General features: G+C 47.1%; 1 protein-coding gene, 1 long non-coding RNA gene and 1 pseudogene across 2 annotated transcripts; 2 read left to right on the top strand and 1 right to left on the bottom strand.

The window, feature by feature from the left end:
• Nucleotides 1–1,926: 1,926 nt before the first annotated feature.
• Nucleotides 1,927–11,283, bottom strand: LOC131096243 (E3 ubiquitin-protein ligase BRE1A-like; annotated as a pseudogene).
• A 4,886-nt stretch (nt 11,284–16,169) lies between these two features.
• LOC131096242 (heat shock factor protein 5-like) lies at nt 16,170–21,407 on the top strand. The gene is made up of 6 exons (XM_058044561.1): nt 16,170–16,304; nt 16,710–17,478; nt 18,158–18,505; nt 19,336–19,502; nt 20,499–20,619; nt 21,255–21,407. The coding sequence occupies exons 1-6, from the start codon at nt 16,170–16,172 to the stop codon at nt 21,323–21,325; spliced, it is 1,611 nt and encodes a 536-aa protein (XP_057900544.1). The 3' UTR covers nt 21,326–21,407.
• A 79-nt stretch (nt 21,408–21,486) lies between these two features.
• On the top strand, nt 21,487–23,570 carry LOC131095881 (uncharacterized). The gene is made up of 3 exons (XR_009115926.1): nt 21,487–21,973; nt 22,330–22,447; nt 22,825–23,570. It is a non-coding gene; the product is annotated as an uncharacterized LOC131095881 (long non-coding RNA).
• The last annotated feature ends 3,886 nt before the right edge of the window (nt 23,571–27,456 follow it).

Here is a 27,456-nt window from a genome sequence, read left to right as displayed (position 1 = left end):
TACTGTTAAGCAAGCGTTATTTCTCGTGGTTGTCTGAGGAGCTTCTTTTTTACCCCAATACTTACTCGTCCTGAAAAATTTTAATTATTTCCATATATTCTGTTTCTCAGAATGTATGGAAATGGTTTAATTAAAAGCAGAGAAAAACTCAGTTATTTCAGAAATTAGCTTGAAATAAGCTATTACTTTAGAACAAAACCAACACATTTTTCTTGCTAAGGGAGGACAGGAGTTTCCAAAACTCCTCTGTGAAACTAATGCAGATTGTTTGAAGTATCCATTTCCTGCCAGGAGCAGAGGGATGCCAACCTGGGCAGAGTGCACACAAAGCTCATTTCAGTAGGAAGGTGATACAAGAGACACTGGGGATGGACAGAGGGGCTTTGCAGCTCTGCTGGGGCTGTTCAGTTCAGGGTGCTGTTCTCAGCTGTAAAAGGAACTCTTGCTGCTGTAGCAAAGTTGTTTGAAGATGCAGACAGTTTGCTCATGAGCCAGGTCCTGGTCGAAGAAGCATTTGTACCCCAAAATCTACCGGCAGCATTACCACCCCATTCTTTAGCCAACTTGCTGCCAGAACCTGTAATCCCAGGAGCAACTTCCAAGGAAAGGGGAGTGGGTTCTACTCTCATTGCTCCTAACGGCTCTTATACCATGGCAGGAACTCCCAGCAGCCCAGGTTCCCCTTGGAAAGACAGGATGCCGTGTTCCTTTTCACTTTTCAGGATCCCTCATCATTTACAAGCTTTACTCATACATTCTGAATGTTTTCAGTAAGATAATGAATAGTGTAAGAGCCTGTGATGAACTCCTTTCACTTTGTATCTGGTATGTCCTGCAGGGAGGGGATGGAAGAAGGCAGGAGAGTCCCTGCTTCAGGGAAGGGACACCCATGAGACAAACCTCTGACAGGTGCACCTTCCATGCAAATTAGGCTTACAGGAAAACACTACACCCTAGGAAGAAACATCACAAATCAACAACTTCCCATTTTGAGTTTAGGAGCAGACTTCAAATGAAGCCCCCAAGTACAGGGAGCACTGACACTCTAAGCCACACGACATCTGTGCCAAAATTCCCAGCAGCCACAACAAAATGGCTGCAGAAATAATGCAGCATCCTGGTCCTCCTGTTGTGTCAGGAATAAGCCACTGGGGATACAGCCACAGGGACAAAAGTTGCTCTAGCTGAGCATATTTTGAAAGGAGAGGAAGGAAGAAATCACATCTCTACTGCAGTTTAAAGCTTGTGAGAAATGTTTCCAAGAACTGGACAAAGGAAGGATGGGAGAACAGACAGTACCAAAGGCAGGAGTACCAGGAAAATAAACTAAACAACAGCTTTAATAAGAATTTGTGCATAACAAGGTTAATCTTTGTGGTAAAGCTGCAGCAAAGGGACCCTGAAAGCCCTTTTCTGAGAAGGACAGTAACAGCAATGCCTCAGCCTAGGGGAAGGTGAGCACATCAATCAGGACTCGTCAGTGGAATGCTATTTCTAAGGGTCTCCAAGATCTCTCCTTTCTCCTCTTCTGGATATTTCGATGCGTTTGTTTGGGGCTAGGGTTTCGTAGTGCATCAGCCCTCTGGGGTTCTTGCCTTGGCTCAGGAAGATCACAGGTACCTAAGGAGTTGTTCCACTGAGTGCACAGATTAATTTCCTTGGCCTCTATTGGGCCTAGTAATTGGGAAACTCTTCCCTCCCAGGAGCAGTGCCATCCCTTGATGGGATTTAATTAGCAGAGTGGAAGCAAGGGATGGCAAATTTCCTCTCAGGCACAAAGAACACACAAAAATCGAGGGCAAGACCAAGGGACAGGGCCAAGAAAGGAAGCAAGATCCAGAGTGTGTTTCTTTCCAGACCCTGAAGGGTGCTCCCAGGAGACGCTGCAGCCTGGGCAGCAGAAGCTGGGAGGGAGGGAGGGAGGCCTCAGCCAATGTAGATCCTGTGGGAGTTGCTGGCCCCAAAGGCCGCGCTGCACTTGGGGCGCTTGCGCTGCCGGGGGCCGTAGCGCGGCCGCACGTACTCCAAGCAGAAAACGTGGAAGCACTTGGTGAGCACCGCATCCTTCTTGTGGGTGCTGCAGCACGGGCACGTCAGGCAGGCCTGCAACACACACACAGACACAGACAGACACACACAGAGACAGACAGACACACAGACACAGACAGACACACACACAGACACAGACACACAGAGACACCCTCAGACACAGACACACAGACAGACACACACACAGACACATGCAGACACACAGACACACAGCACACACACACAGACCCCCCCACACACACACACACAGACCCCCCCACACACACACACACAGACACACAGCTTTGAGGGGCACTGCAGCCCAGCTTCTGTGCTCAGAGATGTCTCAACATGAAGGTCCTTCCATTCCTCAGAAGGACAATGTGGTTTCTCCAGTGCCAGAGTACAGACGAGAGATGTCAGATACTGGAAGTGTGCCTGCACACCTTCTAACTGAGGTAAAAAGGGAAGCTGAGGGACACATACTCACCTTGCAATCCTTGATTTCCTCCATCAGGATCTCATCACAGCTGGGAACCATGTCAGGCTTCTTTGTGGTCTCCAGCTTCCTGCACAACCCAGAAATATCTTCCTGCACAAAAACAGGAGACCAAGAGAAGGAGCAGCACATTCCCTGTCAGCTTCTTCAGGGACCAAAGAGAACATGCAGCCGGCTAAGTCATGCCACCCATAGTTTCATCCCCTGGATTGGAAGGGACCTTAAAGATCCTCTAGTCCCAGCCTCCCTGGGATAACTTCCACATTATCCCAACAACCAGAAAAATGCATTCCCTACAAGTCTGCACCTTTGAAGGTGCAAAGAAAGGATGGTCACCTGTCACTTGTCTGGCAGAATCAGGTTTGACACAGTCGTTCCCAGAGCTGGGCAGAAACTAACACCCAATTCCCAGCAGCTGAACAGCTGTCAGATACACCAGGGCAAAAATTCTACATGTGGACAGCTTGACACCTCCAACTAACAGGCTGCCAAGCTCCTTAAACTCATTTTGGCCACTTCAGCTTTGACAAGGTAGAGCAGTTCTGTTCTACAATAACAAGAATCCAAATACAATAACAGGAACCACCTCCAGGAAGATCAGCAGGGACTTTGTAACTGATGACACTGTAAAGCAGGAATGGCTCCTGAACTGGAACAGCTGTGGCAATCAAGAGCTGCTCAAATCCAGAAGCAATGTGCAGGGAAATGGAGACCAAGGATGAACAAATTTGGGTTAGACAGAGAAGGGTATAAAAGGAGCCAGTCTCATGGGAAATATGGGCAGTCAGTACGCAGTTGTCTGGCTCAGCCTTGCCCACAGTCATCACAGCCTGTCCTGTCCTAGCTTCTTGTATATTTTACTAAGTATTGCCATGTAATCTAACTCTTTACCCCATGTGTGTGTGCTGCACAGAGGAAGTGCTGCCTATAGGTGAGACCAGCTTGTGAACAAGGCAAGAGAGGGTAGGCACCACAGGGGTCCCCCAAAGAGAGGGACATGCTGGAACTGAAGGAATCTGCAAATGGGTCTGTGCTTATGAACCTAGAGATTGGTGTGTGTGTGTGTGCCTGCACTAGCAACTAGTCCCCGTTTATGTCCAGACCATTCCAATCTCTAAGTGACCAAGCCGAGAAGACAAACAATCCTCAGTTCTGAGGAGAGAAACAACACAGTTCTGCTGCAGAGTATCTGAAAAGAAGTTTAAGTAACACGTTAAAAAGAAAAGAGGAAGAGAAATTAGGAATACCTCAGCTTTTGCCTTCTCAGCTGCCATCAGCTGCACTTTGTTTCTCTGCTCTTCGGGGACAGAGCAGCATATATCTCGCAAGAGTTTCATCTCCTTCTGACTCTCCTGAGTCTTCCTGGAGAAAGGGAGACAGACCACAGTGAGAACACAGCAGCAAAGCCACTGTTACACAGCCAGCACCACAGCCTGGCAATATTCTCTCATCTCCCACATGGATATGGAGTCAACCTGGGGTCATCTTATCCTGGTAACATAAAACAGCAGCTGAATACAGGCTGGAAATAAAATATGTTCAGGCACATAGGTTGAAATGCAAGAAGTGGGCTGAAGAAAGGTACCCTAACAATAAGCTACAAACTATCCACCTCTGCTTTGGGAACCATATAGGAGTGGGAACACAGATGTGTCCTCTATTAATAACCTGCTGCTGTGAACTTCTATGCTATTGTTATGACAGCAACAAATCAACATTACTTGACCCACACCATGAAGTATCTTCTTTGGTAATTCATGCTTTAGGCTACTGCACTGACCACATCATAATCAGACACAGAGAATGTCAAGAAACTGTCTTGGTTCCAAATTCCAGTGATGCTGATCCCGTAAAAGCAAGAACACGTGAACACCCCAGGGCTGGGCACTGCTCACACAGGAAAGGGAGAAACAGCAACTCTTACTTGAGCTCAGCTTCAGCTGCTTGATCACTTCAGCCTCCTTCTTTCTTCTATCTTCATGCTTCCCTTTCTCCTTCTCTTTGGACTTTCTCTCCTTCTTTCATTCCTTCTGCTTCTGCTTTTCCCACTCACACTCCTTTTCCTTCTCTTTCTCTTTTTTCTCGTTCTCTCTCTTTCTCCTTCTCATTTTCCTTCTCTTGCTCCCTCTCCCTTTCGCATCTCTCCTGCTCCCATTCCTCTTCATCTCGCCTGGCCTTCATCTCATTAACATCTCCAGAAGCAGCCCTGGGAACAGTCACTTGGGCAGAAGGATCATCAGGCTCCTGCTTGATCTCTGCAGGTTCCTCCTTTGTGCCTTCAATGCTGCACTGGGACTGGAGGAGAGCACTGCCACTGCAAGAGTGGATCTGGCATGGAACAGCAAGAGAGATGACCAAGAAAACAAATATTAAAGTTCTTAGCCAGGAGTCTTCCTCATCCCCTTCTCCCTTGTCTTCCCAAATCCATGCTTCCACGCCTCCTTTTCATGGAGCACTACACAGCTACAAAGGAAGAGCATTCGTTTGGTCAAAGGAAGCAGCAGAGTGCAGAGTTCCACAGAAAATTTCACCGCATCCTGCACAGCGTATCAGAAAGGTTGGTATTCCTGGCAAGGGTGACAGCATTCCCCCTTCTCATAAGCCTTTCCCCTCTTTTCTGGCATTTCCTTCTGTGTTACCTTGCTCAGGTCAGACTGGGCCTCTCTCAGTTTGCACTTGTATCTCAGCACCTCTCCCTTTAGCTGTGGTTGTGATTCTGGAGGCTGTTGATGAGATGACGCATCTCCCGATTAATGGGGCCTGCAAAAACAGAAACACCTCTGCAACAAACCACACTTCTGCCAACCTTCTTGAGGACTTTCATGGAGATGGAGAACAAGCTAAATGACAAAGAACAAAATACGACTGTTATCATTCTGCCACATAACAGAGCAACACTTTTGTCTGAAAAGAAGTCATGCCAGTTTTACACCCAACCATGGCCTCCCAATAGAACAGGTGAAGAGCTTTGGTTTCTGAGATGAAGAGACATGCCAGAACAAGTATTTAACAGTAACAAAGAATCAACCCAGATGTTCTAGTGCACTGTAGCCCCTAAAGGGCAGTGTGGGGGAGGTCGTGGTCATTTTTAGGCACAGCACAACTCCATGCCTTCTTGCTCATTGACAGCCTTGGACTTGCCATAAACAATAATCACCTCATCAACAAAGACGGACACATAGAAAAGTGAGAGAATAGAGAAAGTGCACATGTAAGTAGGGATTATGATAGCCTTCTACCAGTAAGACATAATGACTGAAAGGAAATGTAAAAAAAAAGAAGTACAGAATCCGAATCCTCCTTATAAAGACAGTTAGCAAATGATTGTGACTAGCAGCAGAGAAACAGACACAAATATACATGCATTCAGCTTAAAAGTAATTAGAAGGAAAAAAAAAAGTTATAAACTAAAGACCACTTATCTCTAAACAGACTCATATGGATAAACAGAATTCAGAGGTGCCTCAAGACAGCTCCCAGCATCAGATTTAGGTTATCGAGACAGGCATTTCCTATAATTGGCACTAAGATGAAATTTGGATTATTCCCCCACCATATAGTCATCTATCACAGAACCACAGCTTCTTGTGCTACCACCTTTAAAACATCACAGACTCACAGGCTGTTTCCTGTTTCCTTTCCCACACAGTGGGTAAGACAGAAATTCTTTAACTCTTTCAAGAGCCTCTCTCCCCACACAAATTCCCTTATTGTTTCTGTTCTCTGGTTTCCACTTGCACAGGGCATGGGGAAGGTGGAGGAGGGATCACCAGCAGAGGTGAAAACCGTTTTAACCAGAAATGGTTAAAATGGACTCAAAGATCAGAACGGGACACGGGCAGGAAACCATTACAATTTCCAACGGTGGCCACGCGGTGTCACCAACGCACTGAGCTGCAAGTCGAGACACAGACCAGCTCAACTGTACCTGGAGCAAAGTGTACCACAGCTAAAGAGCAGGCTCAGAACAGACACTGCAATGAGGTTTTCTGCACACACAGCACCGCAAAGCTGAGGGCAGTCCATCCCACAGAACACCTTCGTCCTCACACAGGTACAGATGTCTTACCTTGAGCTTTTCATTCTGTCTTGTTACTTCCTCGAGGCCCTGATATAGTTCCTCCAATTCATTAAGGTGATTCCCAGCTCTCTCTTCCAGCTCTGCATGCATCTCCTCAAACTGTTGGGATAAACTCCTTGCAAATACTACTGTTAATATGTCTCCCGAGAGTGCTAATGAACTATCTGTTCATGCAGTAACAGTAGTTACAGACTGAGCAGTCAGGTAACTTGACCAAGTGAGACAGAGTCTAATTCCACCAGGTGCTTCTTCAGTCATTTTGTCATACACAGACAAAATGGCTTGCCCAGAGTCACCCAGCTTTGTGGCACAGGATCTAAAAATTATCTAAAATAAGTATCAAATTCTGTTCAAAGTGGCCCTTGTTCTTCTTGACTGTATTCTTCCCCTTGCCCACAGCCAAGCCCCTGGCCTTCTTACCCTGAGGCCATGAATTGTGATTATTCCCCCATAGAGGCTGCTCCCAGCTGCTCCATACACCTTGTGGCCTTTGGAATTTACCTGCAAAACATGTAAGGGATTCCTTCAAGACCCAGTGAAATACTGACAAGAGTGATGCAGCAGAAATACTGGCAAGAAAGAACACTGCAGGTTCTCAGCTCTCCCAGCAAAGTCCCAGAGAGAATGTCACACACCCATCTGTCTTGGTTTCAAAAGACAGGTGTCTGCTAAGGAAGGCAGGAGCCTCCCCAGAAATGGAAAATGTAAACCCCCTCCCTCCAAATTGCTATAAATTTTAAATTAAGGGGCTCTCAGGCAAAAAAAGATATGAGAGCAGGAATAATAGTTCTTTACTAGGGAAGAAAATAAAAAATAAAATGAACAATGAAGTAAACTAAAACAACACTGACAGAGTCAGAACATAACCTGACACATCAGGGTGCTGGTAGCAGTCCACAATTGGAATTGTGGCTGCAGTCCTCCTGGAGTGTCAGGTGTGGTTCTGTTGGAGCAGTGATCCTGTGGAAAAGAGTGTAGTCTTCCTCTGAAGATCCAGTGGAAGAGGCAGCTGTTCCTCTGGGAAAATCCAGTGGAGAAGCTGTGCTTCCAGAATCTCAGGTAGGAATGCCTGGCTTTTCCCTCTGGGTGGAGCATCTCACACTGGGATGCTATAGTTCTTATCAGTCATGCAGTGACATTCAGTAGCCTGTTATCAGCAGATGCCTCCTCAGGGAAAGAAGTGGTTGTGGAAGAGATAAGGAAAACTACCCACTTAACAGAAAAGAACTGCCACAGAGATGGCAAATAGAATACAATTTGCTTGGCAATCTAGGACACCATCCAACATCCTTCCCACTTCCCAGGTCTCCTGGCCAGCGCTTACTCAGTCGTTCCAGGATGTTGCCAGGTGGCAGCTGAGCCTCTGCTCTCTCTTGTGGATCTTGTCAATGTCCCACTGAAGGTCAACAATCATGGTCTCCAGGACAGACACCTGGGATTCTGCTGTCTCCACCCTCTCCTGCAGCTTGGAGAACTGCAACCAAAGGAGTGCTTCAGCCAGCACATTGCATTGGGCCAACTTTTCCTGACACTGCTGAGGAGTCATTTTTCTCTTATTCATCATGTGCTTTTCATCTTTGCTGTGGTGACAGACTATTCCATGAACTGTCCTGAATTTAATACTGGCCAAATCCCAAGACAGCAATAAAAATAAGACAAAACTGAAAATAGAGAAAGAGCAGGAAGCTGGTAATATCTGGCAGAATACAGAGGCAGCCACCTCAGCTGATTCAAAGGCTTTTTTTGATTTTAATCTTTCAATCCCTATGTCCATCTACTCAACAGAGCATCTAAGTGCTCAGAGGTCTAATGCTGAGCAAGACCACCATAAACACAAACTTTAAATGAACTGAAATCTCTCAAACAAATGCTGCTACTAATGTGAATCCTTTAACAACTGGGAACATCTTGTAATTGATATCATTACACTATCAAAAAACACAGATAAACCAAGGAACTGAGAATGACAGGGATGTCACCTCAACAGTTCCAGGTGTCTATACAGCCAACTCAGCATCATATGCCCCCAATTTCTCTGCTCTCCTTTTCTTTAAAAGTTAAATCCATTCAGTTCACTGACTTGCTTATATCTTTTCCATTAGTCATGTAACAAGCAAATCCATCTGATTTATACAGAAAATTTATGTACAGATCTCCACAATCCTTTTTCACAACTTTCAAACCATGCTCCTCCTGTGCTTCTCCAAGGAAATGAGCTGCTTTCCAATCTATGGGAACCATAAATTATGCTAAACAGGCCCTCAAAGCAGATTCCTTTCTCTCTCCTTTTTATACCTCCTGAGACATGACTCTATGCTTCTGCTGAAGAACAGCAAACAGGTCCTGCAGCCATCCATTGTCATGTGACAGGTAGGTATTCAGCTCCACTACTGCTTCTTCCATCAGTGAAATATCTGAAAGATGCACAAAGAAAAGGAAATTAACAGAAATCAACGAACACTGATTTTAATTCCTGAAGAGCATAGAGAGAAATAAGAAAACAGAAAAGGAGATATCTGGATCTAAGTTCAGTTTAATTTACCTTTGCCACGGGTGGTTCCTGAGGGCCTGATCTCCATCCACAGGTAGCTTTGACCTGCACTCCATAAGCAAAAGGCTCTGCAGTTTAACAGTGCTGCCCATTTCTGACCTGGGGACCATCCCCTCACACCAGACATCACTTCAGCTGTGTCTGTGCCAGCAGCCCAGAGCATGTCCTTGGAACCAGGGACATCCAAATGCTGCCCAAATTCATAAATCTGCTGCAACAGGTGGCCCAGGGTGACACACCAGGCCAACACACCATGACACCATGTGACAACCACAGCACCAGGGTGACGGGTGAAACTAGAGCACCTGAGAGCAGGCTCACATAGCACCAGTGTCAAAACTACTACAGTTTATGACTGCCAGTCAAGGACAGCAAGACTCTCCTGCACCAATACCAGACTTGGTCAGAGCACACAGAAGCATGAGCTGATATTTCACCCAAGGTTTCTTTCAAAAGATTAAAAATCTAACCTTAAGCTAATGATGTTTTTTCAAGTCATCTGAATCTAAAGTGAATCTGCTACTTTAATTTTTAGAAGATGGTCATTTGGCATTCTCTGCAGAACTCTGCTATGTTCAAAACTGACAGCAACACTAAGCACACCCCACCATTAGATGGGTACAATTTTGCTCAGGACTCAGTGGAAACTGAGCAGCTTGTTATTGCTACACCTTCTACTAAGCTGCAAAGGAGAAGGAGTCCACCATCAGACCACAATGCTGATTTCACTTCTTTACCTGTAAGCGCGAAACCTTCTATGTGGTGGCTGAGAACAGGTGGCTGAGGAGGTTCAGCCGTGCTCTCTGACTTCTCAGGCACATGAACAGAGTACTGGCAGAAACAAGCTGCTTCTTAGCCCAACACACTGAGCAGAGCCCTCAGCACTCAAATACAGAGGTAGATACAATGCACTTCCAGCATATTGTCCTTTGGAAGAGGTTTTGATAACAAGAGTTTGGAAAGGTAAACAAATTCATTTTAGAAAATAAATGCACATGAGAAGGACTAGACCTTAATGTCTACAAGGCAGGATCAGGTCTAAGGTGGGGACAGATAAGCATTCTTGAATACCTGCCACCTTTGTCATACCTCCACTATTCAGCTTGTGAGACAGCACATCCACCTTCTCCTGCAACTTGTCATACATTGTCACAATCTGGGCAACAGCACTTCGGGAGGACTCCACACGCTCCTGCAGCTGAGATTTTATCTCCTCACTGGTATTGCTGGTCAGAGTAGCCAGGATGGAGAATGCCAGCTTCAATCATCCCCTGAGAACATAAAGAGGTGAAAAAAAGTGTGTTCTAGAAGGTAGCATATCACTGCTCTTTACAGTCACAAAAAAAAAAAAAGTCTGTCAGCACTTAGAAGTAGAAATCAGCATTGTCCACAGCTGAAATCCACCTTTCCCATTGTCCCCAGATAGGTGCCTCACCTCATTCCCTCTCATCTTTACACTCCTGATTACTGTCAGAGTCTGGATCAGGTTCTGGCACCACCAGTCCTTTTCTTTCAGACAAAAGGTCTCCAAGACCTTTGTCCAGGTCGAAGCATTTAAGGATGATGTGGATATTTTCATCAAACTGAATGATGGGACAGGCAAGGCAAGACAAGGTAAAGAATGGATGTGAACAGTAGGAGTGCAGTGGTACAGGGGAGACAAGAAAACTGTATATGAAGTAACAAAAGTTGTTCCCAACCTGATTCCAGTAGCAGTTGAAGATCACTAGAGAGGCATCGTCAGTGGCCTGCTGACACTCCAGCTTCTCCATGTGCTCCCACAGCTCATCTTCCATTGCTTGGTGCTGGTCAAGCATCTCTGCCAGCTTCCAGTTCTTGGTCTGCAGCGTCCAGATGTCCAGTTCCTCCTGGGCACAGGCACACAGGCCAGGTCACAGAAGGGCTCACCATGACCCCAGAGACATTTCTGCCTCCAGATGAAAACAAACCAAAAGGTGGAGTAGGGGTATGCAAGGAAGACATACTGTTGAAGAAACACCACCAAGTTTAATGGTCTCCACAGTGCCCAAAAATGGTGCCCAAATTTTCAATCCCTGACTTCTTTTCCGGAGGTGCAGAAGGGCCAGGCTCTCCAGCCGTCCTTTTATTGCCAATTCCAGACATGGTGGCTGAAGTGTACAGATTCCCACCTTCTCCAAGTTCTTCCTGAACATTAAAGAATACTATCAAAAAAACACCAAATACACATCCATGTGGTCAATTTCATTTGGGGTTTTTAACATACTGAGGCATCATGGTAACAAAATGCCCAAAACAGAGAAGATCATGGAACCAAAAAGATTTTGGAAAATATTTGTTGGGAGGAATAGATTAAAAATGGAAGACAGGTAAGGAGGACTGTAAATCACTGAAGTGATTTTGCAGCTGGAATAACCCTTGACAAGCCTGTGATCCTCTGGCTAACTTTAAGAGTGCTCACATGTCTAATCCTGCACCTCTGCCCAGGCTCTTGCTTCAGGGATCCCACAAGGAGCAAGGTAACAGAAACAAATCTACTCCTTGTGGTCTAACTGGGAGTTTGTACCAGCCTGTGCTCACACATTCTGGTCCAACACTAAGCCGTAAAAGACACCAGCAGGATCTCCACTGCAAGCAGAAAGTTCATGGGGAAAATGTCCACTGCTCTGTAAGATTAAAATGGAAGCACCGCACCTTATCACCCTCTTCACAAAAAAAATCTTCATCTTCCAGGTGAAATCCTCCATCTCTGCTTTTCAGTATTAACAAAAAAGAACCAGGTTAGACTTTAGCAAACAACTGAGACAGTGTGTATGTGCACCAGTTCACTGCACAACAACCAAACTGTTCCTATTGAATCTACACACAAAGCCAGTCAAGGCTGAGGGCAGCAACACCCTGGAAATAAATAAGCCCTGTACACAGAGAGCTCACAAATCCTATGGAACTGAAAAGCAGCTCAGACTCAAGGCTTGTAAAGATCCATTCCAAGAGTTTTGCTATGTACCAGGAGAGATGCAAACATGTTTGATGAGAACCTATTCCTAACTCAAAGCAGTCTGAAAAGCTCTGGACTAACAGAGAATCACAGAACAGCTGGGGCTGTGAGGGAGGACTGGACATCACCTGCCCTGTGCTCCTGCCTGAAGCAGGCTCAGCCAAAGCAGGTTGCCAAGGATCCTGTCTAGGCAGCCTGAGCATCTCCAGGCACAGAAACTCAGCCATGGCTCTGGGCAGCCTCTCTAGAGCTTGATCACCCTCAACATTAAAACAGGCTTTTCTCCTGTTTGAACAGTATTTCCTGTAGCTCTCTAAAATATTATTGAGCAAAGCTACAAGAATCTCCTTAAAGACTTTGCAAAGTGAACGAGCAGCTGGAGATGAATAATGGAACCAATCAGATCGTCACTAGACATGAGCTGCATTCTTCTCCTGCAGCCACTGAGGCTTGTGCCAGACTGAATGAAACCAGAAGTGAATGAAGTGCAGACCATACCAGTAAAACCCGACCTGTTCCATTTAAGCCTATAATGCCATTTACAGTCAAACCAGGGGTTGGGAACTGAACCTTCTGGTTCGTATCTGCTTTAATTGAGCAGTTCTGCTGAAAGCAACAAGGCCGCTAACCTTTTGAAGATGCTACTTTGCCAAACTGCAGCATTTCACAAGCATTTCAGCTTGGCAGTCCCCTTTAGCGTATAGTATGGTATACAGTATAGTATACAGCATATTGTACAGTATAAAGATTATTTCTAAGTGAGTTATTGAAACAGCACATATGGGCATCCTGTGAGGTTTCTTTTAACAGAAACATTAAATTACACCTCAAATTTAAAAAGATAACTGTCATGGAACCATTTTCCTTCTCTTAGCAGCAGCACTGACTTTAGCTGGAATTCTAAACTCAAGTTAGCTTGATAGTAGAATATTTACAGATTCCAAGCATGCTTGTGGGTTTTACATGCATTTGGAAAGCTGGGAGGAGTAAGGATTGTTAACTTGGAAGGGAAAAACGTTCCCGCCTTCCCTCCCGAGAGCTCAATTACTCACTTGTTGAAGGGAGTGAATTTGCCTAAAGAGGTAGAAATAAGAGCAGTTAAGGGACATCAGGCGGGGGATTCAGAAGAGACAACAGGTAATCAACTGTTCAATGGAGATGTTCAGAAAGCAGTGCTTCTGCCAAAGGTCTCTGGGATCCCCCCTCTGCCCCCTGTGACTGAGCTACTGCCTGAGGGGGAGGGGGGAAGTGGTGGTGCTGGTGCTGTCTTTTCCACCAGAGGAGTTGGAGATAATTAAAGGTAGTAGGGCACAAGAAACAGGGGAGAACTTATTAATAAAGGACAGTAAACAGTGGATGCCAGGAGCTTTGACCCTGAGGGTGTTGGGACAGCTCCATGGAGTGAGTCATTGGGACTTTTGAGGACTGGCAATGCTCTTCAAGATCTACTGCATTGGGTCTTTTTGTTTTAGCAAAACGTGCTAATGAGAGGTGCCCGGCTAAAGTTAATAGTCAGACTACAAAGGAAATTGTAAGGCAGGGAAATGACCCTGGGCTCTATGTCGTTTCCAGGCATAAGACATATTTTACCGAGATTCCCTAGGCAACAGGGCTTAGATATCCTCTGGTAGAGTATGCCGGCTGGCTGGCAAAGTGGCCAGACGAGTTTCTAGATGCTTCAGCAACTATTTGATCATTGTGAGAAACAAGGCTCACTCTTTAAAAATTTTAAAGGTTTTATAAGAGATAATAAGCGATAAAGCAAAAGTAACAGCACTGGGTGCATAGCCAGATGCACATGGTTAACAACTCTTATATACTTTTTCATTGCATTAGTCAAATGCATATTTATGACAATTACAAATATTCAAACATTCCTTTGAGTTTACATGTTCCAGGAATTCTTTATCTTAGTTCAACCCCTGACCTCAACTTCTTAAGATTACATGCCACAAATCAGATGTAATTTTGAGAGTCTTGTATTTTATTAATTTCCTCAAGAGGCCCCCTGGTGTGTGGTTATAGTCATTGATAGCCGAAGGGTCAGTGGTAGATTTTTCCTTCCTCTTTCAGCATTATTTGCCTGGTTCTTCTCAGTTATCTTATCACACAGACATTGTAGCCATTTTTACAAATACTTCCTATCAACATTAGCTTTACTACTCTTCAGTTAGTTACAAAAGTAAAGCTGCAATTACTTCTGCAAAAGTTAATGTTATAATACACATTACACAGCCTCTATTTTAATATTTTGTCAAAACCTAAACTATATCACACCAAGATATACAATCTACACAGGGATTAGGGTATTAACATAAAAGGCTGATAAATTCTACTGTATCAAAGGCAGTTAAATAGAGATTACAAACTGTACTGTATGAAAATAGTTTACCAAAGTCAATAATAGCAAAAGCCAATAACTACATAAATTATTCCTAACAATCAGTTAACAAATGGTTTCTGAATATGGGATTGTGAAGGCAGTGGACTTGGATGGGGGAAGCTCATTTTACAGGGGGATCCTTCAAGGTATTATGGCTGCTTTGAGATTTCAGTGGGACCTCCAAATTCCCTGGCACCCTGAGAATTTAGCTCAAGTAGAAAGGATGAATGGAGGAATAAACACCCTTTGAAGCTGTTAACAGAAACTAAGATGCCATGGGTACAGCTTTTGCCATTATGTTTGGCAAGATAAGAGCCAAAGCCGAGGGAATATTCAATTATTGACCTTTTAATTGTTTGGGATTCTTACCTTGTTCATTTTCAAGGTAGCAGTGAGGAGATGTATATTTAAACTAGTGTGTGGCCAGGATACCATGTCTTGTGAAATCTCTTTTGACATGAAGCCCAGTTAGCACAGATGCTGCCTTCGGACTTTGCTGTTCATAAAATCCAACTGGGACTGCAGAGAGAGCAGCCAGGAGAGCTAAGCACGGATGGACCAATCCCACTTGAGTCAAGGTCACGAAAGCCCTGGAGATTTGAACTTCTCACCTGGAAGAAAAGGATGGGAGACTTTGGCTATTGGTAGCCATGTACAAGGACTTCTAGTGACTAATGGGGTAATATAAACTGTTATTATCTACTTCATTCTCTGTATTTATTTGCCACACCTAGTGCAGGGAACAGACATGAAAAAGTCAGCAGGGGGTGTTTCAAATGCTCCATGTTGTGAAAAAGGGTTAATAATAACTAGGGTTTGTAAAGACAAATTGAGAAATAAGAAGAGGAGGAACTGAGAGAAAAGATCTGTGCTAATGTCTTTACAATTAACTGAAATGGGTCTTAATGTCTCTACTGACTTTGGGCAGCAGGTTTGTTGCAGAGCTCAGTTTGGCTCCTGAGACAGACAAGTGGGTTTGTACAAGCCTGAACTTCAACACTTTGGGGTAGAACAGGAGTTTTAAGGGGGGATATAGGGTAGGCGGTTGAGGAAGGCTGTACCTCAGCCAAAGGGGAAAGGCGGAGGGAAACATGCGGCCAGGAGCTCAGGATGAAAGGAGGCTGCGCCCTCCAAAAGCCTGAGAGAAAACCCCACGGCCAGGTGCCCCGTGGACTCCTTTCCTTTATTCGAATAAAGGCGAAAGACTCCTCTGTCTCCTTTTTGGACATAAACGCTAACGTTTGTGGATTTTCCTGACACCAGGAAAGCGTGGAGCTTCCCCATCTGGAGACATCCCAAACCCACCTGAATGTGTTCCTCTGTCACCGGCTCCACGTAACTGCCTTGGCAGGGGGATTGCACAGGGTGATCTCCACTCGACCAATTCCGTGATTCAGCTTCCCATACACACCAGCCGCTCCCACACCTCCTCCGCTCTCCCATATCCCGCGGGGTTCCTGCCCCTATCCCCGGCACCTTCCCTCCAGCCCCCATCGACTGCTCCGATCTCCACACAGCCACCTCCCGGCTCTCCCTGACCCCGACCGTCCCCACAGACCCCCATCACCTCCCCGTCCGGCCGCCCTTCCGCCCTCACCCGTCAGGGGGGCAGAGCTTTGCCCTCGCCCGGCGCCGGCACTCGCACCAAAGATGGCGCGGGCGGAGCCGCCCCCGCCCACAGGCGGTCCCGGCAGAGCGGCCGCCTCCCTGCGCGCCGCTGGGTGGAGCCGTGTCCCGGCCGGAGCGGGCGGGAACGGCGTCGGAGATGGTGAATGTGGTAACATGGTCTGTGCCAGCCATGGTGTGGCAGCAGGGCCAGGGCAGTGATTGTCCCCCTGCATTCGGCACTGGAGAGGCCACGCCTCGAGTGCTGTGTCCAGTTCTGGGCCCCTCAATTCAGGAAGGACACTGAGGGGTAAGGTGTGTCCAAAAGAAGGTCTTCAAGTCTCTTCATCATTTCCCCTTCTCCCATTTGACCTGTCTGGTTGGAAATGAGGAACTGTTTGTAACCCCAACCAAAACAGAGAAGCTATTTAGACTAAGACGTTTTTCCTGACTTCGGCTATGCAGACCACACTGTGATTTTCCTTTCACTGAACAAAGAGCAAGAGTTTCCGATGGGATTCCTCAGTTTCGACCTTTCTGAAAGTTACTGTGCTTGCCTTGGTGCTTTGGGGCTGTGCCGCAAAGCCAAGGCAGAAGGATGACTGCAGCCACAGAAAGAGGGGGTTCGCACCGAGCCCGGCCAGCCCGGAGCCGCCCCGCCCGCGCTGCGCCCTCAGCCCCGGCTCTGCCGGGCTCGTCCCCGCCAAGGCCGGCCCGAGCCGGGGCGCGCTGGGCGCGCGGGCCCGAGCACAGCGCCCCCTCAGGCCGCTCGCCGCAGACGAAGCCGCAGCCGCGGCCGTTGCGCTGCGGGCGTTGTGGCCACAGTCGGCGATCGACGCAATGGCGGAGCTGCCGCTGCCCGCTGGGCTCAGCTCCAGCACCTTCCCCGCCAAGCTGTGGCGCCTGGTGAACAGCCCCCGCGTCCGCTCCGTGCGCTGGGACAGCCGAGCCCAGGGACTGCTCATCGACCGCTCCCTCTTCGAGCAGGAGCTGCTCAACTCGGGCGACGCCCACGGGGCGGGCACTGAGGGGGCGGTACCAGCCCCCGACTCCTTTCAGGCCACGCACTTCGGCAGCTTCGTGCGGCAGCTCAACCTCTATGGCTTCCGCAAAGTGCCGGGCTGGGTTGGCTCAGATGAGCCGGGCGATGCCGGGGGCTGGCTCCACTTCAGGAACCCCAACTTTCGTCGCGACCGCCCCGACCTCCTGCTCCGCATCAAGCGCCTGACCAGGGCCAACAGGCAGCGGCTGGCAGCGGGGCTGGAGGTGCGCAGCCGCCAGCCCAGCCGCTTCCAGCAGCTCCACACGGAGCGGGCGGTGCCCTCCTTCCCCGCCGGGCAGCCGCCCAGAGCCGGTGAGACGGGGTGGGAGCTACGGGCGAGGACGGTGGCGTGGGCTGTGGCCGTGAGCACTGCCCGGCGGGGCAGGAGCGGGCCCTGCCCGTGCTGGGGCTGCTCAGCGCAGCTGCCCCGGCTGGCACAGGGGCTGTCCTGGGGCAAGGCAGCTGTGCCGGCAGGGCCCGGGAGCTGTGCCGGCTCTGCCGGGCTGCGGGACAGTCCCGCCGCGGCTGCGCTCACCACAGCCTGGCCCGCTCGGCTGCAGCTGGCCCAGCCGTGCGCCGTGGCTGGCGCTGCTCCATGCCCTGCCCTGGGATGCTTGAGGAGCTCTCTGTGAGTGCGTGTGAGCCGAGGGCTTGGGCCCAGCTGGAGGGAGCCTCCTGTCCCTCCGGGGCAGCGGGGAAAAGACCTGCCAGTTGGGTTTCTGGCAGTTGCCTCCTGCCAGGGTAGGGCAGCAGGACAGTTTTCCCAGACAGTTGAACGAACAGGGGAGAACTCAGTAGACGAGGAACTGCTAGTTGAATAGCTCCAGAACATCTTTGGTTCTTTTTTCTTCTTTCTCACTCTGCTTGGGAGGATGGGAGTTTTTGTTTTCCCTGACAGAAGTACAGTTGCTGCCAAGGGAAACACACCTGAAGACCAAAAGTGACCCAGTCTTCCCTTTGCTTCCTTTCTTCTTCTCTCACTGATACCCAGTGCTCTCATACCAAGACCTCGCTGCTGCCTCATCTGAGGGTTTAGAGCTGCTTCCAGGCCCTTCCAGGCTAAGTGCAGGTGCTCAGAAGGCTGATGTTTTCCTAAGATCACCCAAGAAAGTCTTTGCCACATCTGGACTTCTTGGGATTTCATCGCAGCAACCAGGCACAGGCAAATTTCAATTTAGCCATGAGCTCATCATTCCACTGGTTCCCATGGAGCTTAAATGCCAACCTGAGCTCATCATTCCGCTGGTTCCTGTAGACCATCACAACCCTTCCATGGCCTCTCCAGAGAGGAGCAGCTGCACATCTTCAGAGCAGCAGTTGCCAGCCTGCAGCCCATCAGGTAAGGAAAGAGCTTCTACCTTTGCTTTCCAAGCAGGTCCTGGTTAATGACCCTTTAAAGTGTTTTCCTGCAGTGCTCTATCATGGATAGATCGCAGGTGAGAATCAGGTAGAAAGTGTCAAGTTGCCTAGGAAGGGGGACCTTGAAAACAGAAAGATTCTCTGCCTGCTTTTCCTGCCCTTGCTGCAGATTTGGAGGGTGTTCTGGGCATTTGGCAGACAGCCTCTGTAGGGATACAAGGGCAAGGTGAAAGATATTGCCTAACAAGTGGTCAGTGTTAGGTGCACTCTCCTCTTTCTTTGAATGAAGCCAGACTAGGACTCTGATATGATATTGCAGATGTTTAAGACTGTCTGCCCTGCAAATCAAGCCGTGCCATTGAAATGAGCTCTGTGTGCCCCACAACAGCTGCAGCTGCAGAATATGTTCTCACCCACAAGGCTGGTTTTAGAAAAAACTCACAGTTTCATTTCAGTGTGTGTGTGCAGATCTGGCCTCTTCCTGACCACTTTCTGTGGTCCATTGTGATGAGAAACTCAAGCAGCCAAATCCCAAAGCTGCTGGGAAAATGCAAAAAGCTGTGATTATAAGGTGTTTCTGTGTGTCTATATCAGATTTCCAGTCCATGCTTTAATCTATGTACATGTCAACTAGGATAAATATTTTTAAGAGGAAGAACTCACTCCTCCAATGCCCTGGGAAGTCTGAGCACATTTCTGGAATGGGGGTTTGCTGTGTGCTTCCTGTGATGTTTGATGCAAGGCAACACTAGAGCTCTGTGTCCCAAAGACACATTGTGGAGCCTGACCAGTGTGTTTGGATTCTTGCAGCCATCCCAGACACTTCAGCCCCCAGCACTCCAGCTGGCAGTGCAGGCTGTGCAGCATGGACAGCCCCCAGCTGGCTATGGAATACTCCTGGGGAAGAGGAATTGCCACCACCGGATCTGGACATGGTGCTTGAGACGCTGGAGGAGATGTTTTCTCCCTCTGCTCAGGTAACTGCATTGGACAGGGAAGAAGGGGGCTGGACTGAGAGCTTGTGAATGTTGTTGCATGGCTGAGAAGGAAAAGCTCCTTGAGTTCAGCTGTGAATGGACAAGGAAGGCTTTGCTTGCTGAAAGAAGATTTCCAGAAGAAAAGGGAATGAAAAAGGGGGACAGCCCTTAAATGAGCATGAAGGGTGTTCACCGGGTTTGGTTGCTCCTACTGGGAAGCATCCCTGGTGCAGGGGCATTTGTGGTGAGGAAGTGGAAGCTTTGTAGGTTCTAAGTGGCTCTGTTTGATGGGAAAGAAGAGTGTTTGGAGAAGTGGCACTGAAGGCCAAGTGTCCCGTGCAGGGAGGGGAATGCCAGAGGTGCCTCTGTTGCAGCAGCAGATTTGGGCTGTGCCTCTTTTGGGTGGGAAGGCCAAGGCAAAGCAAGGGCTGGGCTGCAGCTGCTGCTGCTGTGTGAGCCCTGCCGTGGTGTGGGCGCTCCCAGAGCCGTGGCTGGGGCTGGGCTGCAGCTGCAGCTTTCTTGTCCTCTCAGAAAGCTGCTGCCTGCAGTCCAGTTTCCATTGGGAAATCCTCAGCTGGGCAAACTGGCCAGTCGTGCTGTCCATGCTGCAGAGCTCAGTCCCCTTGCTCTTGGGCATCTCTGTGGGAAGAGATGTGTGTTCCCATGCTGTCCCTGCCAAGCTGCAGCCTGGATGAGGCTGCTGTGCTCAGGGCAGTGGAGGGAAGAGCACATCCCTGTGCCAGGAGCTGGCAGGACTCCTCCTTAGCAGCCATTCCATGTGTTCAGTGTCACGCCCATGTTCAACACTGTCCCTGTCAGCTTTGACAGCTTTTGGACTGTGTTTGAGAAGTCAAATCTTTTTGACTGTTGAAGGGCTTTGAGGCCCAAAGTTCTTGTTAGGAGCAAGGGATTAAGTGTGTGAGCCATGGAGGTGTTGGACCAGGTGTTTTGTGTAAGTGGTGAGAAGGGTTTCTTCCTTTCTGTTTCTCTTTCAAGGGGAAAATTAATGTTGCCCCTGAGTCTTCAAGAGGGGAGCCTGTGGACAGAGCTGCAGCAGAGGGAGCTCTGCCTGGCACCAAGAGCTGCGGGAACAATTCCCAGGAGCCCGAGGAGCTTGGTAAGGACAGAGCCCCCACTGGTTTAGAGAGGGGTGAGATGGCTGCTCTGAGCCTGCCTCTGGCAGGAAGGGAGATGAGAAGGGTTGAGTTCCTGTCTGCAGGCTTGGTGCTTCCTGGTGCCTTGAGTTCAAATCCTGCACGGGCACAACCTGCCTGAGCCCTGCTCTCCACGCTTCTGCAGAGGCTCTGACACTGAGTCCTCTGCTGGGGCAAGAGAGCAGGGAATAAACCTGCCCTTGTGGGAGTTGTGTCACCAAGCCGGGTGTCCAAAATTGGTTCATGACTCAGCTCCCAGCACCTTCAGCTTCAGCCATTTCAGTGAGGACTGAGGTCTCTGTCAGCACAGAGAAAGAACAAGCCTGGGCTTCTCTGTGGCAGCTGGGACTGTCTGTGTTTCAAGCTCTCCTGGGTGCCATTTGCACTGGAAGCGCTGAGACTTTACTGGGACTCTTCAAAACTTCAGAAGTTTTGAAAACTTGGAAGGATCCCTGTTCTTTAAAGAGCAGATCTGAAATTGTCAAATAAGAGTCTGCATTTCAGGCCATTTTTTCAGTCTTTGATGGAAGTACAGTTACTTCAAAAGGGAAAGATGCACAGAGGCCAATACTGACCCAATGTTCCCTTTGTTTCCCAGATATCCACCTGATCTACCTCGCCAGGAGGGCTGCCCTGCGTGAGAAGAAGAATCAGAGGGAGAGCCTGTAACCATCGAGCAGGTGGAATCTCTCCATTTATATACAGATTTCTATAAGTCTATTTGTATATCCCTATAGTTATATTTGTAGATTTATACAGGTGTGATAATATAGTAAATCATTATATATAATTTTAATATATATTTATTTTTAAATATACATATTATAAATATATATATTCATATATATTTATATTATATATAGTTATAGATTTATACAGTTGTGTTTATATAGTTAGATCAGTATATATATTTTTTTAATAATTGCATCTCATTTATACATGTTACGGAATTATATTTATATGTATGTAGTTCCATTCATAGATTTTGAGATTTATTTTTATATGTGTATAGAGTAACATATATATATTTATATATATGTATTAAAGTGCATAGCTATTTAGTTAGAGGTTTGTGGCAACTTAGATGCATAGATTGAGCTGTGTAGGCCTAGGCTGCATTTGTACCTCTTTCCCCCCTCGGCTGCCTTTTTCACCTCTTGCTTTTCCCCCGGTGCCCCCTGTGTCCCCTGTCCCTGTGCTGGGTCCGAGCTGGCGGCTGGGCCGGGCGGAGCAGCACTTCCAGCCCCGGCTGTCCCTGGAGCGGTGGGAGCTGCCGCTGGCCCCAGGCACTGGCCCCTGAGGAGCTGCTGAAGGACGGTGAGACTGAGGGGGCTGAGGGGGCTGAGGGGGCGGTGGCGCCCAAGGGACGGTGACCCTGAGCTGCTGCTGGGGCTGAGGGCTGTGGGGCAGCCGAGGGCCATGGTGGCACTGAGGTGACAGGGAAGTGGCACAGGCTGAGGGGTGGCGGGTCTAAGGGGACGGAATGGCTCAGAAGGGACTGAGGGGGGTGAGAGGACTGTGAGGGGCTGAAGAAACTGAAGGGGGCTGGGGCTTCACCGAGAGCATGGCGGGGCTGAGGGGATGGAGGGGGCCAGCAGGGAGCACAGAGGGCTCCGGGACTGCAGCTCTGCCAGGCCTTGGAAGCAATTCCAGAGCCTCCACTTTTGCCCCAGCTTCAAGGAAGACCTTGAGGACAGCCAGAGACTGACGGGAGGCAGCAGGGAGGAGCTGAAGGCCAGCAGCAAGAGCAGTGAACGGGGACCTGCTGCTGCCAGCCTGGAGAGAGCCCGGGTGAGGCCACAGGCCCGGGCAGGCAGGCTGGGGCTGAGGCTGCCGTGGGCTGCGGCCGTGGGCACTGCCCGGCGGGGCAGGAGCGGGCCCTGCCCGTGCTGGGGCTGCTCAGCGCAGCTGCCCCGGCTGGCACAGGGGCTGTCCTTGGGCAAGGCAGCTGTGCCGGCAGGGCCCGGGAGCTGTGCCGGCTCTGCCGGGCTGCCGGGGCTGCGGGACAGTCCCGCCGCGGCTGCGCTCACCACAGCCTGGCCCGCTCGGCTGCTTTCTCTTTCCGACTCTCCTGGGAAGGCTCTGACATTTCCTCTTCACTGATGGAAGTGCAGCTGCTGCCAAGGGAAACGTCCCCATACTCACTCAGTGTTCCCTTTGCTTCCCAGATGTCCCATCTGCTGTCACTGTCCAGGAGAGCTGCTCTGCACGGGAGGAGGAGACCGAGGGAGAGGCTTTGAAGATGGGGCAGCTGGGATCCCTCTGCTTGGAGTGCTGTTTAAAGATACATGGACTTTCATACGTGGACAGGGGTTATTTCATGTGTATTTCCATATGTGGGTTGCTATTTGTATAGGTATATTTCTATTTATATGTAATTATATGTATGGATGTATGCTATGTCTATGTATATTGTTCCATTTCTGTCTATTGATATTTACATATGTGTCCAGATGTATAGCTCTGTGTTTGTATTCATGCAGCTGGATGGATATTTAGCTTGGCAGAGTGATATTGGTATATATACTGATATATTTATTTTTTAATATGTATATTTTATGTAGTACGTGATGTTTAATCTGTATTTACATCTGTAGATTGTTATAGTTATGTATGTATTTATATATGTGCATATACATATGTATTTAAGTCTATTTAAAGATGTATGCAGGGTATAGTTGTGTAATTCTATTGAATTCTTAGTGTGGGGCTATTTAGAGAGGGAATGTGTATTTTTGTATTTCTCTATGGGCTCTACATTTGTAGCAATAGGTAATAAATTAAGTTGTTAAACACGTAATTGATCTTTGTGTATAGTGAGTTGTGTATAGTAGAGGTTGGCAATAAATTAAGTTTTGTTAAGTGAATTTGGTATTTGTATATTTTTACATGGACTGGTTATAATAATCTAATAAACTCCTGGTTTTTACCTAAATTGAGATTTGTATAGTTCTATATTGTCAGTGTGGGTGTAGCAATTGCAATTTGTAATAAATGACATTTTCTAACTGAAATTGATTCTCGTGTATTTGTGGCTCAGCAGTGTGGCTCTAGCAATCTGCAAGAAATGCCATTTGTCAGCTGCAATGAGTGTTCTGTGATTTGTGCTACCCAAAGCCACGAGCAGATGTAAATGCTGGAGGATTTTGGCCATGCAAATCTCCAGCCATGCCCAGCACATGCCCCACCTGCACTCAGGCTGGGCAAGGGAAGCGCAGATTTGGGCTGGCAGCAGAGCCCCACGTTGGCTCAGAACTCACTGCAGAGGCTGCTGAGAAAACTCCGAGACTCTGCTGAGAGCACAACTCCTCTGTGGATATGCAGATAATTCAGTCCATGTTTGGTTCTTTACATACAGACACACACAGATATACGTAGGCAGCACTTAGAAACCTGTAACATAATTATGGGAGCTGAAATGGATTTTTCTCTGTTTATATAAAGGGTCAGCAGAGTTGTGCCATTCTGTAGCCATCCTGTAACAGGCAGTGATCACTGTGTCTAAGCAGTGCAGCAATCCATAATAAATTTCCCTTTTAAACTGAGATTAGCTTTGGGGCACTTCTCATTTCCATGCTGAGTTACCACATCAATGTTTGTCCCTATTTCTTCACTGATCCTGAAGCTCTGACGAGTGTAGGACAGGCCCTGGCACCCAGTTCCTCACAGGCCTGTCCAGCTGTGGGCAATAGACCTGTCTTGTCTGTGAAACATCCATCTGAGGTTATTTGTCTGAGAGCCGTGTCCATATCTAGAATCTCCTCAGGCAGCACCGTGCCTGGGGAGGGGAAAAATGTAAGGGGATTCTGGCATTTAATCCTTTTTAACACGTATTTGCACTCAGCTGTAGCCTAAACTTAGTAAGGAAAAGGACAGACTTTCTTTAGTCATGCAGTGTGGGATAAACAGTGTGGGAACAGCCACAAACCAAGCTGCAGGAGCAGCTTCTTCTTGGTCTTAACAGGACATTGTGTACAGGAAAGCATTACCACCTTAATGATTCACCTCTTAGGTAAAGCCACAATGGTTCACCGTGTAAAACTACCTGGGATGGAAATAACGAACGTCCCTGGGCTGGGGCAGAAGCCTGGGAGTCAAACACTTGGGAAAAGAGACCTGGCAAAGCCAGCCCAAGGCACAGGCACGCATTTGGCTCCAGGCAAGAGGGAGATTGTACTGCCAGCACGGGAAGGGACTCCAGGCAGAGGAGCTGGCCGGCAGCAGGGAGCAGCTCCTGCTGTCAGGACTCGCAGGACACAGGAGCAGCGGGCACATGGCAGATGGACAGCGGAGCCGCTCCTGAGCCACCAAGGTGACTCCTCCTGGGGCTGCAGTCACAGCGCAGTCACCTGTCCTGCACGCTCCCTTTGGCTTCTTGAGCTCCAACCACTCCAACAAAGCAGGCCTGATCATAAATTATAAAAATTATAAGACATCAGAACTAGTTGGCCACTGCTAATAGTGGATTTTTAATTTCTTTGACTGTCTCTGCATTAGTACCATCTGTGTTTCCAAAGGCAGTGCTCAGCATTTAGAGCCAAGCTTCCTCTGCTTTAGCAGATTTATATACATACATATATATATGTTTGTAATTTTATATGTTTGTAACATTCATCTGTGTGAAGAAAGGGTAACCTTAAGAAAGTGTACTTGTTTAACAACATCATGGTTCCATAGAAATTTATTTCAAATTCTTTTCTGAGGTTCCTATACTAGAAAGACACTTTGCTAAAACTGTTAAGGATGAGAATTGCAGGGCTGGCTTAAAATATAATCCAAATTTTATTTCATTCTGTGTACTATTTCCATTAAATCTGATTAATATCCAGGAATAAAAGACTAGAAAACTAGATTTCTCTTTTCTTCTCTTTTTTTTTTTTTCCTAGGAAACAAGACGTGTATAATTTTGATTTTTATTTTAGAGACAGTAATCCACTGGACTAATTGACACCTTGGAACTTTACCATTTACAAATACCCATGGCTCTCAGGAATAGAAAGGTTAAAGGAAGGGAAGAGAGCAAATCTTTTAAAGCAGTGACCTGAGAGTTATTTTACATCACTTTATAATCACCTGGTTAAATACACCATTACCTAAAAACCATGTATATATGTACTTGGTACGAAGTATCAGCTGAATAAATGCTATACAAAAACAAGTTCTCATCTATATTTTTTGCTAAACTCGTGTTCTGTTCTTTCTCAGTAAAATCAGGAAGAGAAACATTGCTGCTCTTTGAAAAATTAATCCATTAAAATACTGGCAATCCTGAAGTTTGATTTAGGAGTGTACAAACAATAATTTTAATTGTCACCAAAGAGAAAAAAAAGTGACACGTCATCTGTGGTAAACGCATCTGTCATCTGTAGAATGTTGTATAGCAGTTAATATGAAGATCTCATGAATGATGGGGATAAGAGACACTGACCCTTGAGGATTCAAAGAATCATTTCATAACAATAAAAAGAGTTTATCTTGCTCACCTTAGTTATACTTAAAATGCATTTTATATGGATTAGATTTATACTGATTAAAAACTCATCACTTCTTGTATGCTGCTGAATAATTAATGCTGACTATTTTAGTCTCAGCCCACAGATTTAAAAGACAAACATTGCCACAGCTTGCAGCATGGAACCAGTACCACTTGATTTGTCACTGAAGTATCAGAAAGTGTTGTAAATGACACAGACTGCCATCGTGAGGAATTCCCAGGACCTGTTCAACATTGCTAGTAAACACAGGTCTGATTTGCAGTCTGTCAGCAAATTTGCTGAGAGCAAAACAAATCTCTGAAATTACCATGTCTATAAAGAAGAAAATGTGCCAGTAGTAAAAAACCTGATTAACAGATTCTGTAAGTAATCATAAAATGACAATTAAGCAACATGATGCAGAATTGTAAGCACAAGTGGCCAGTATCATCATATCCTGTTTAGAAAGGCAGAAAAAGTCAGTAAATTACAAAGTTGATTGTTGTACTCATTCGTTTGAGGGTTGCTGAGGCAGCAGCAATGCAGTTCAATATGAAAGCTTTGTTATTGCTCAGACCAAGTTATAAAATCTCTTGATAATCCATGTGCAGCATGATTTATTCCTTCAGCTAATATTTGTGCTCTTGATAATAGGGTAGTGCAGCCATGGACTGCAAGAGACAGTTTAGATCACAGACTTTATGGTTTACATCTAGGAAAAGCAATGCTAAAAAAGCTTTAATATTCTTCACATTTTATTATTTTAAGCCATCTAAACCAAGAATCATTTTTGCCTAAGTTTTTGTCTTTGCTCTTCTGGGCTGCTCCGAGATTGTATATGAAGGCTTGTCAAGTCTCTGATAACCAGGTATCTAGAATTAGTTCTGTCGTCTCAGCACAGCCATCTAATACTGTTTTAAATGTAAAATGTCCATAAAGAGCCTACAGATACCACCCAAGACCTGTAGAACACTCATGTCCTTTTGGACAGGCAAATAAAAAATGGCATCTCCCCTTAAAAATGCTCTCAAACACTCTTAGGCAGCTACATAAAGTTTCTGTAGTAGGACTGCATGGTATTTGCAGTCATTACTTCCCCCAGTAAAAATGAGGTGTATTACAGTTGATATTTAATAATTTCAGGCTGTACTTTAGTTTCCCATGTACCTGTGCCTTCATGGGAGCTGGGTGTCCAAACTGCCTGTAGAGCTGGTGGAGATCTCATCCTTGGTTCAGGTGCCTTCAAGAGGGCACCTTGATCAATTTAATCGACCTGTGGGATCTATTGTGCCTCATTTGCTGCTCCAGAAAAAAAAGGGTCTCCCA

Source organism: Melospiza georgiana, chromosome Z, assembly GCF_028018845.1.
Source record: "Melospiza georgiana isolate bMelGeo1 chromosome Z, bMelGeo1.pri, whole genome shotgun sequence".
Lineage (NCBI taxonomy): Eukaryota > Metazoa > Chordata > Aves > Passeriformes > Passerellidae > Melospiza > Melospiza georgiana.
Note: the sequence above shows the minus strand (reverse complement) of the source record. Positions and strands in the feature narration are given on the sequence as shown.

Excerpts from the sequence above, each read along its gene's own strand:
- LOC131096242 (XM_058044561.1), top strand. The coding sequence starts at position 16,170 with ATGGCGCGGGCGGAGCCGCCCCCGCCCACAGGCGGTCCCGGCAGAGCG. Across the intron at positions 18,506-19,335 it reads GCCAGCCTGCAGCCCATCAG|CCATCCCAGACACTTCAGCC; the intron begins GTAAGGAAAGAG and ends GGATTCTTGCAG. Across the intron at positions 20,620-21,254 it reads CCAGGAGCCCGAGGAGCTTG|ATATCCACCTGATCTACCTC; the intron begins GTAAGGACAGAG and ends TTTGTTTCCCAG.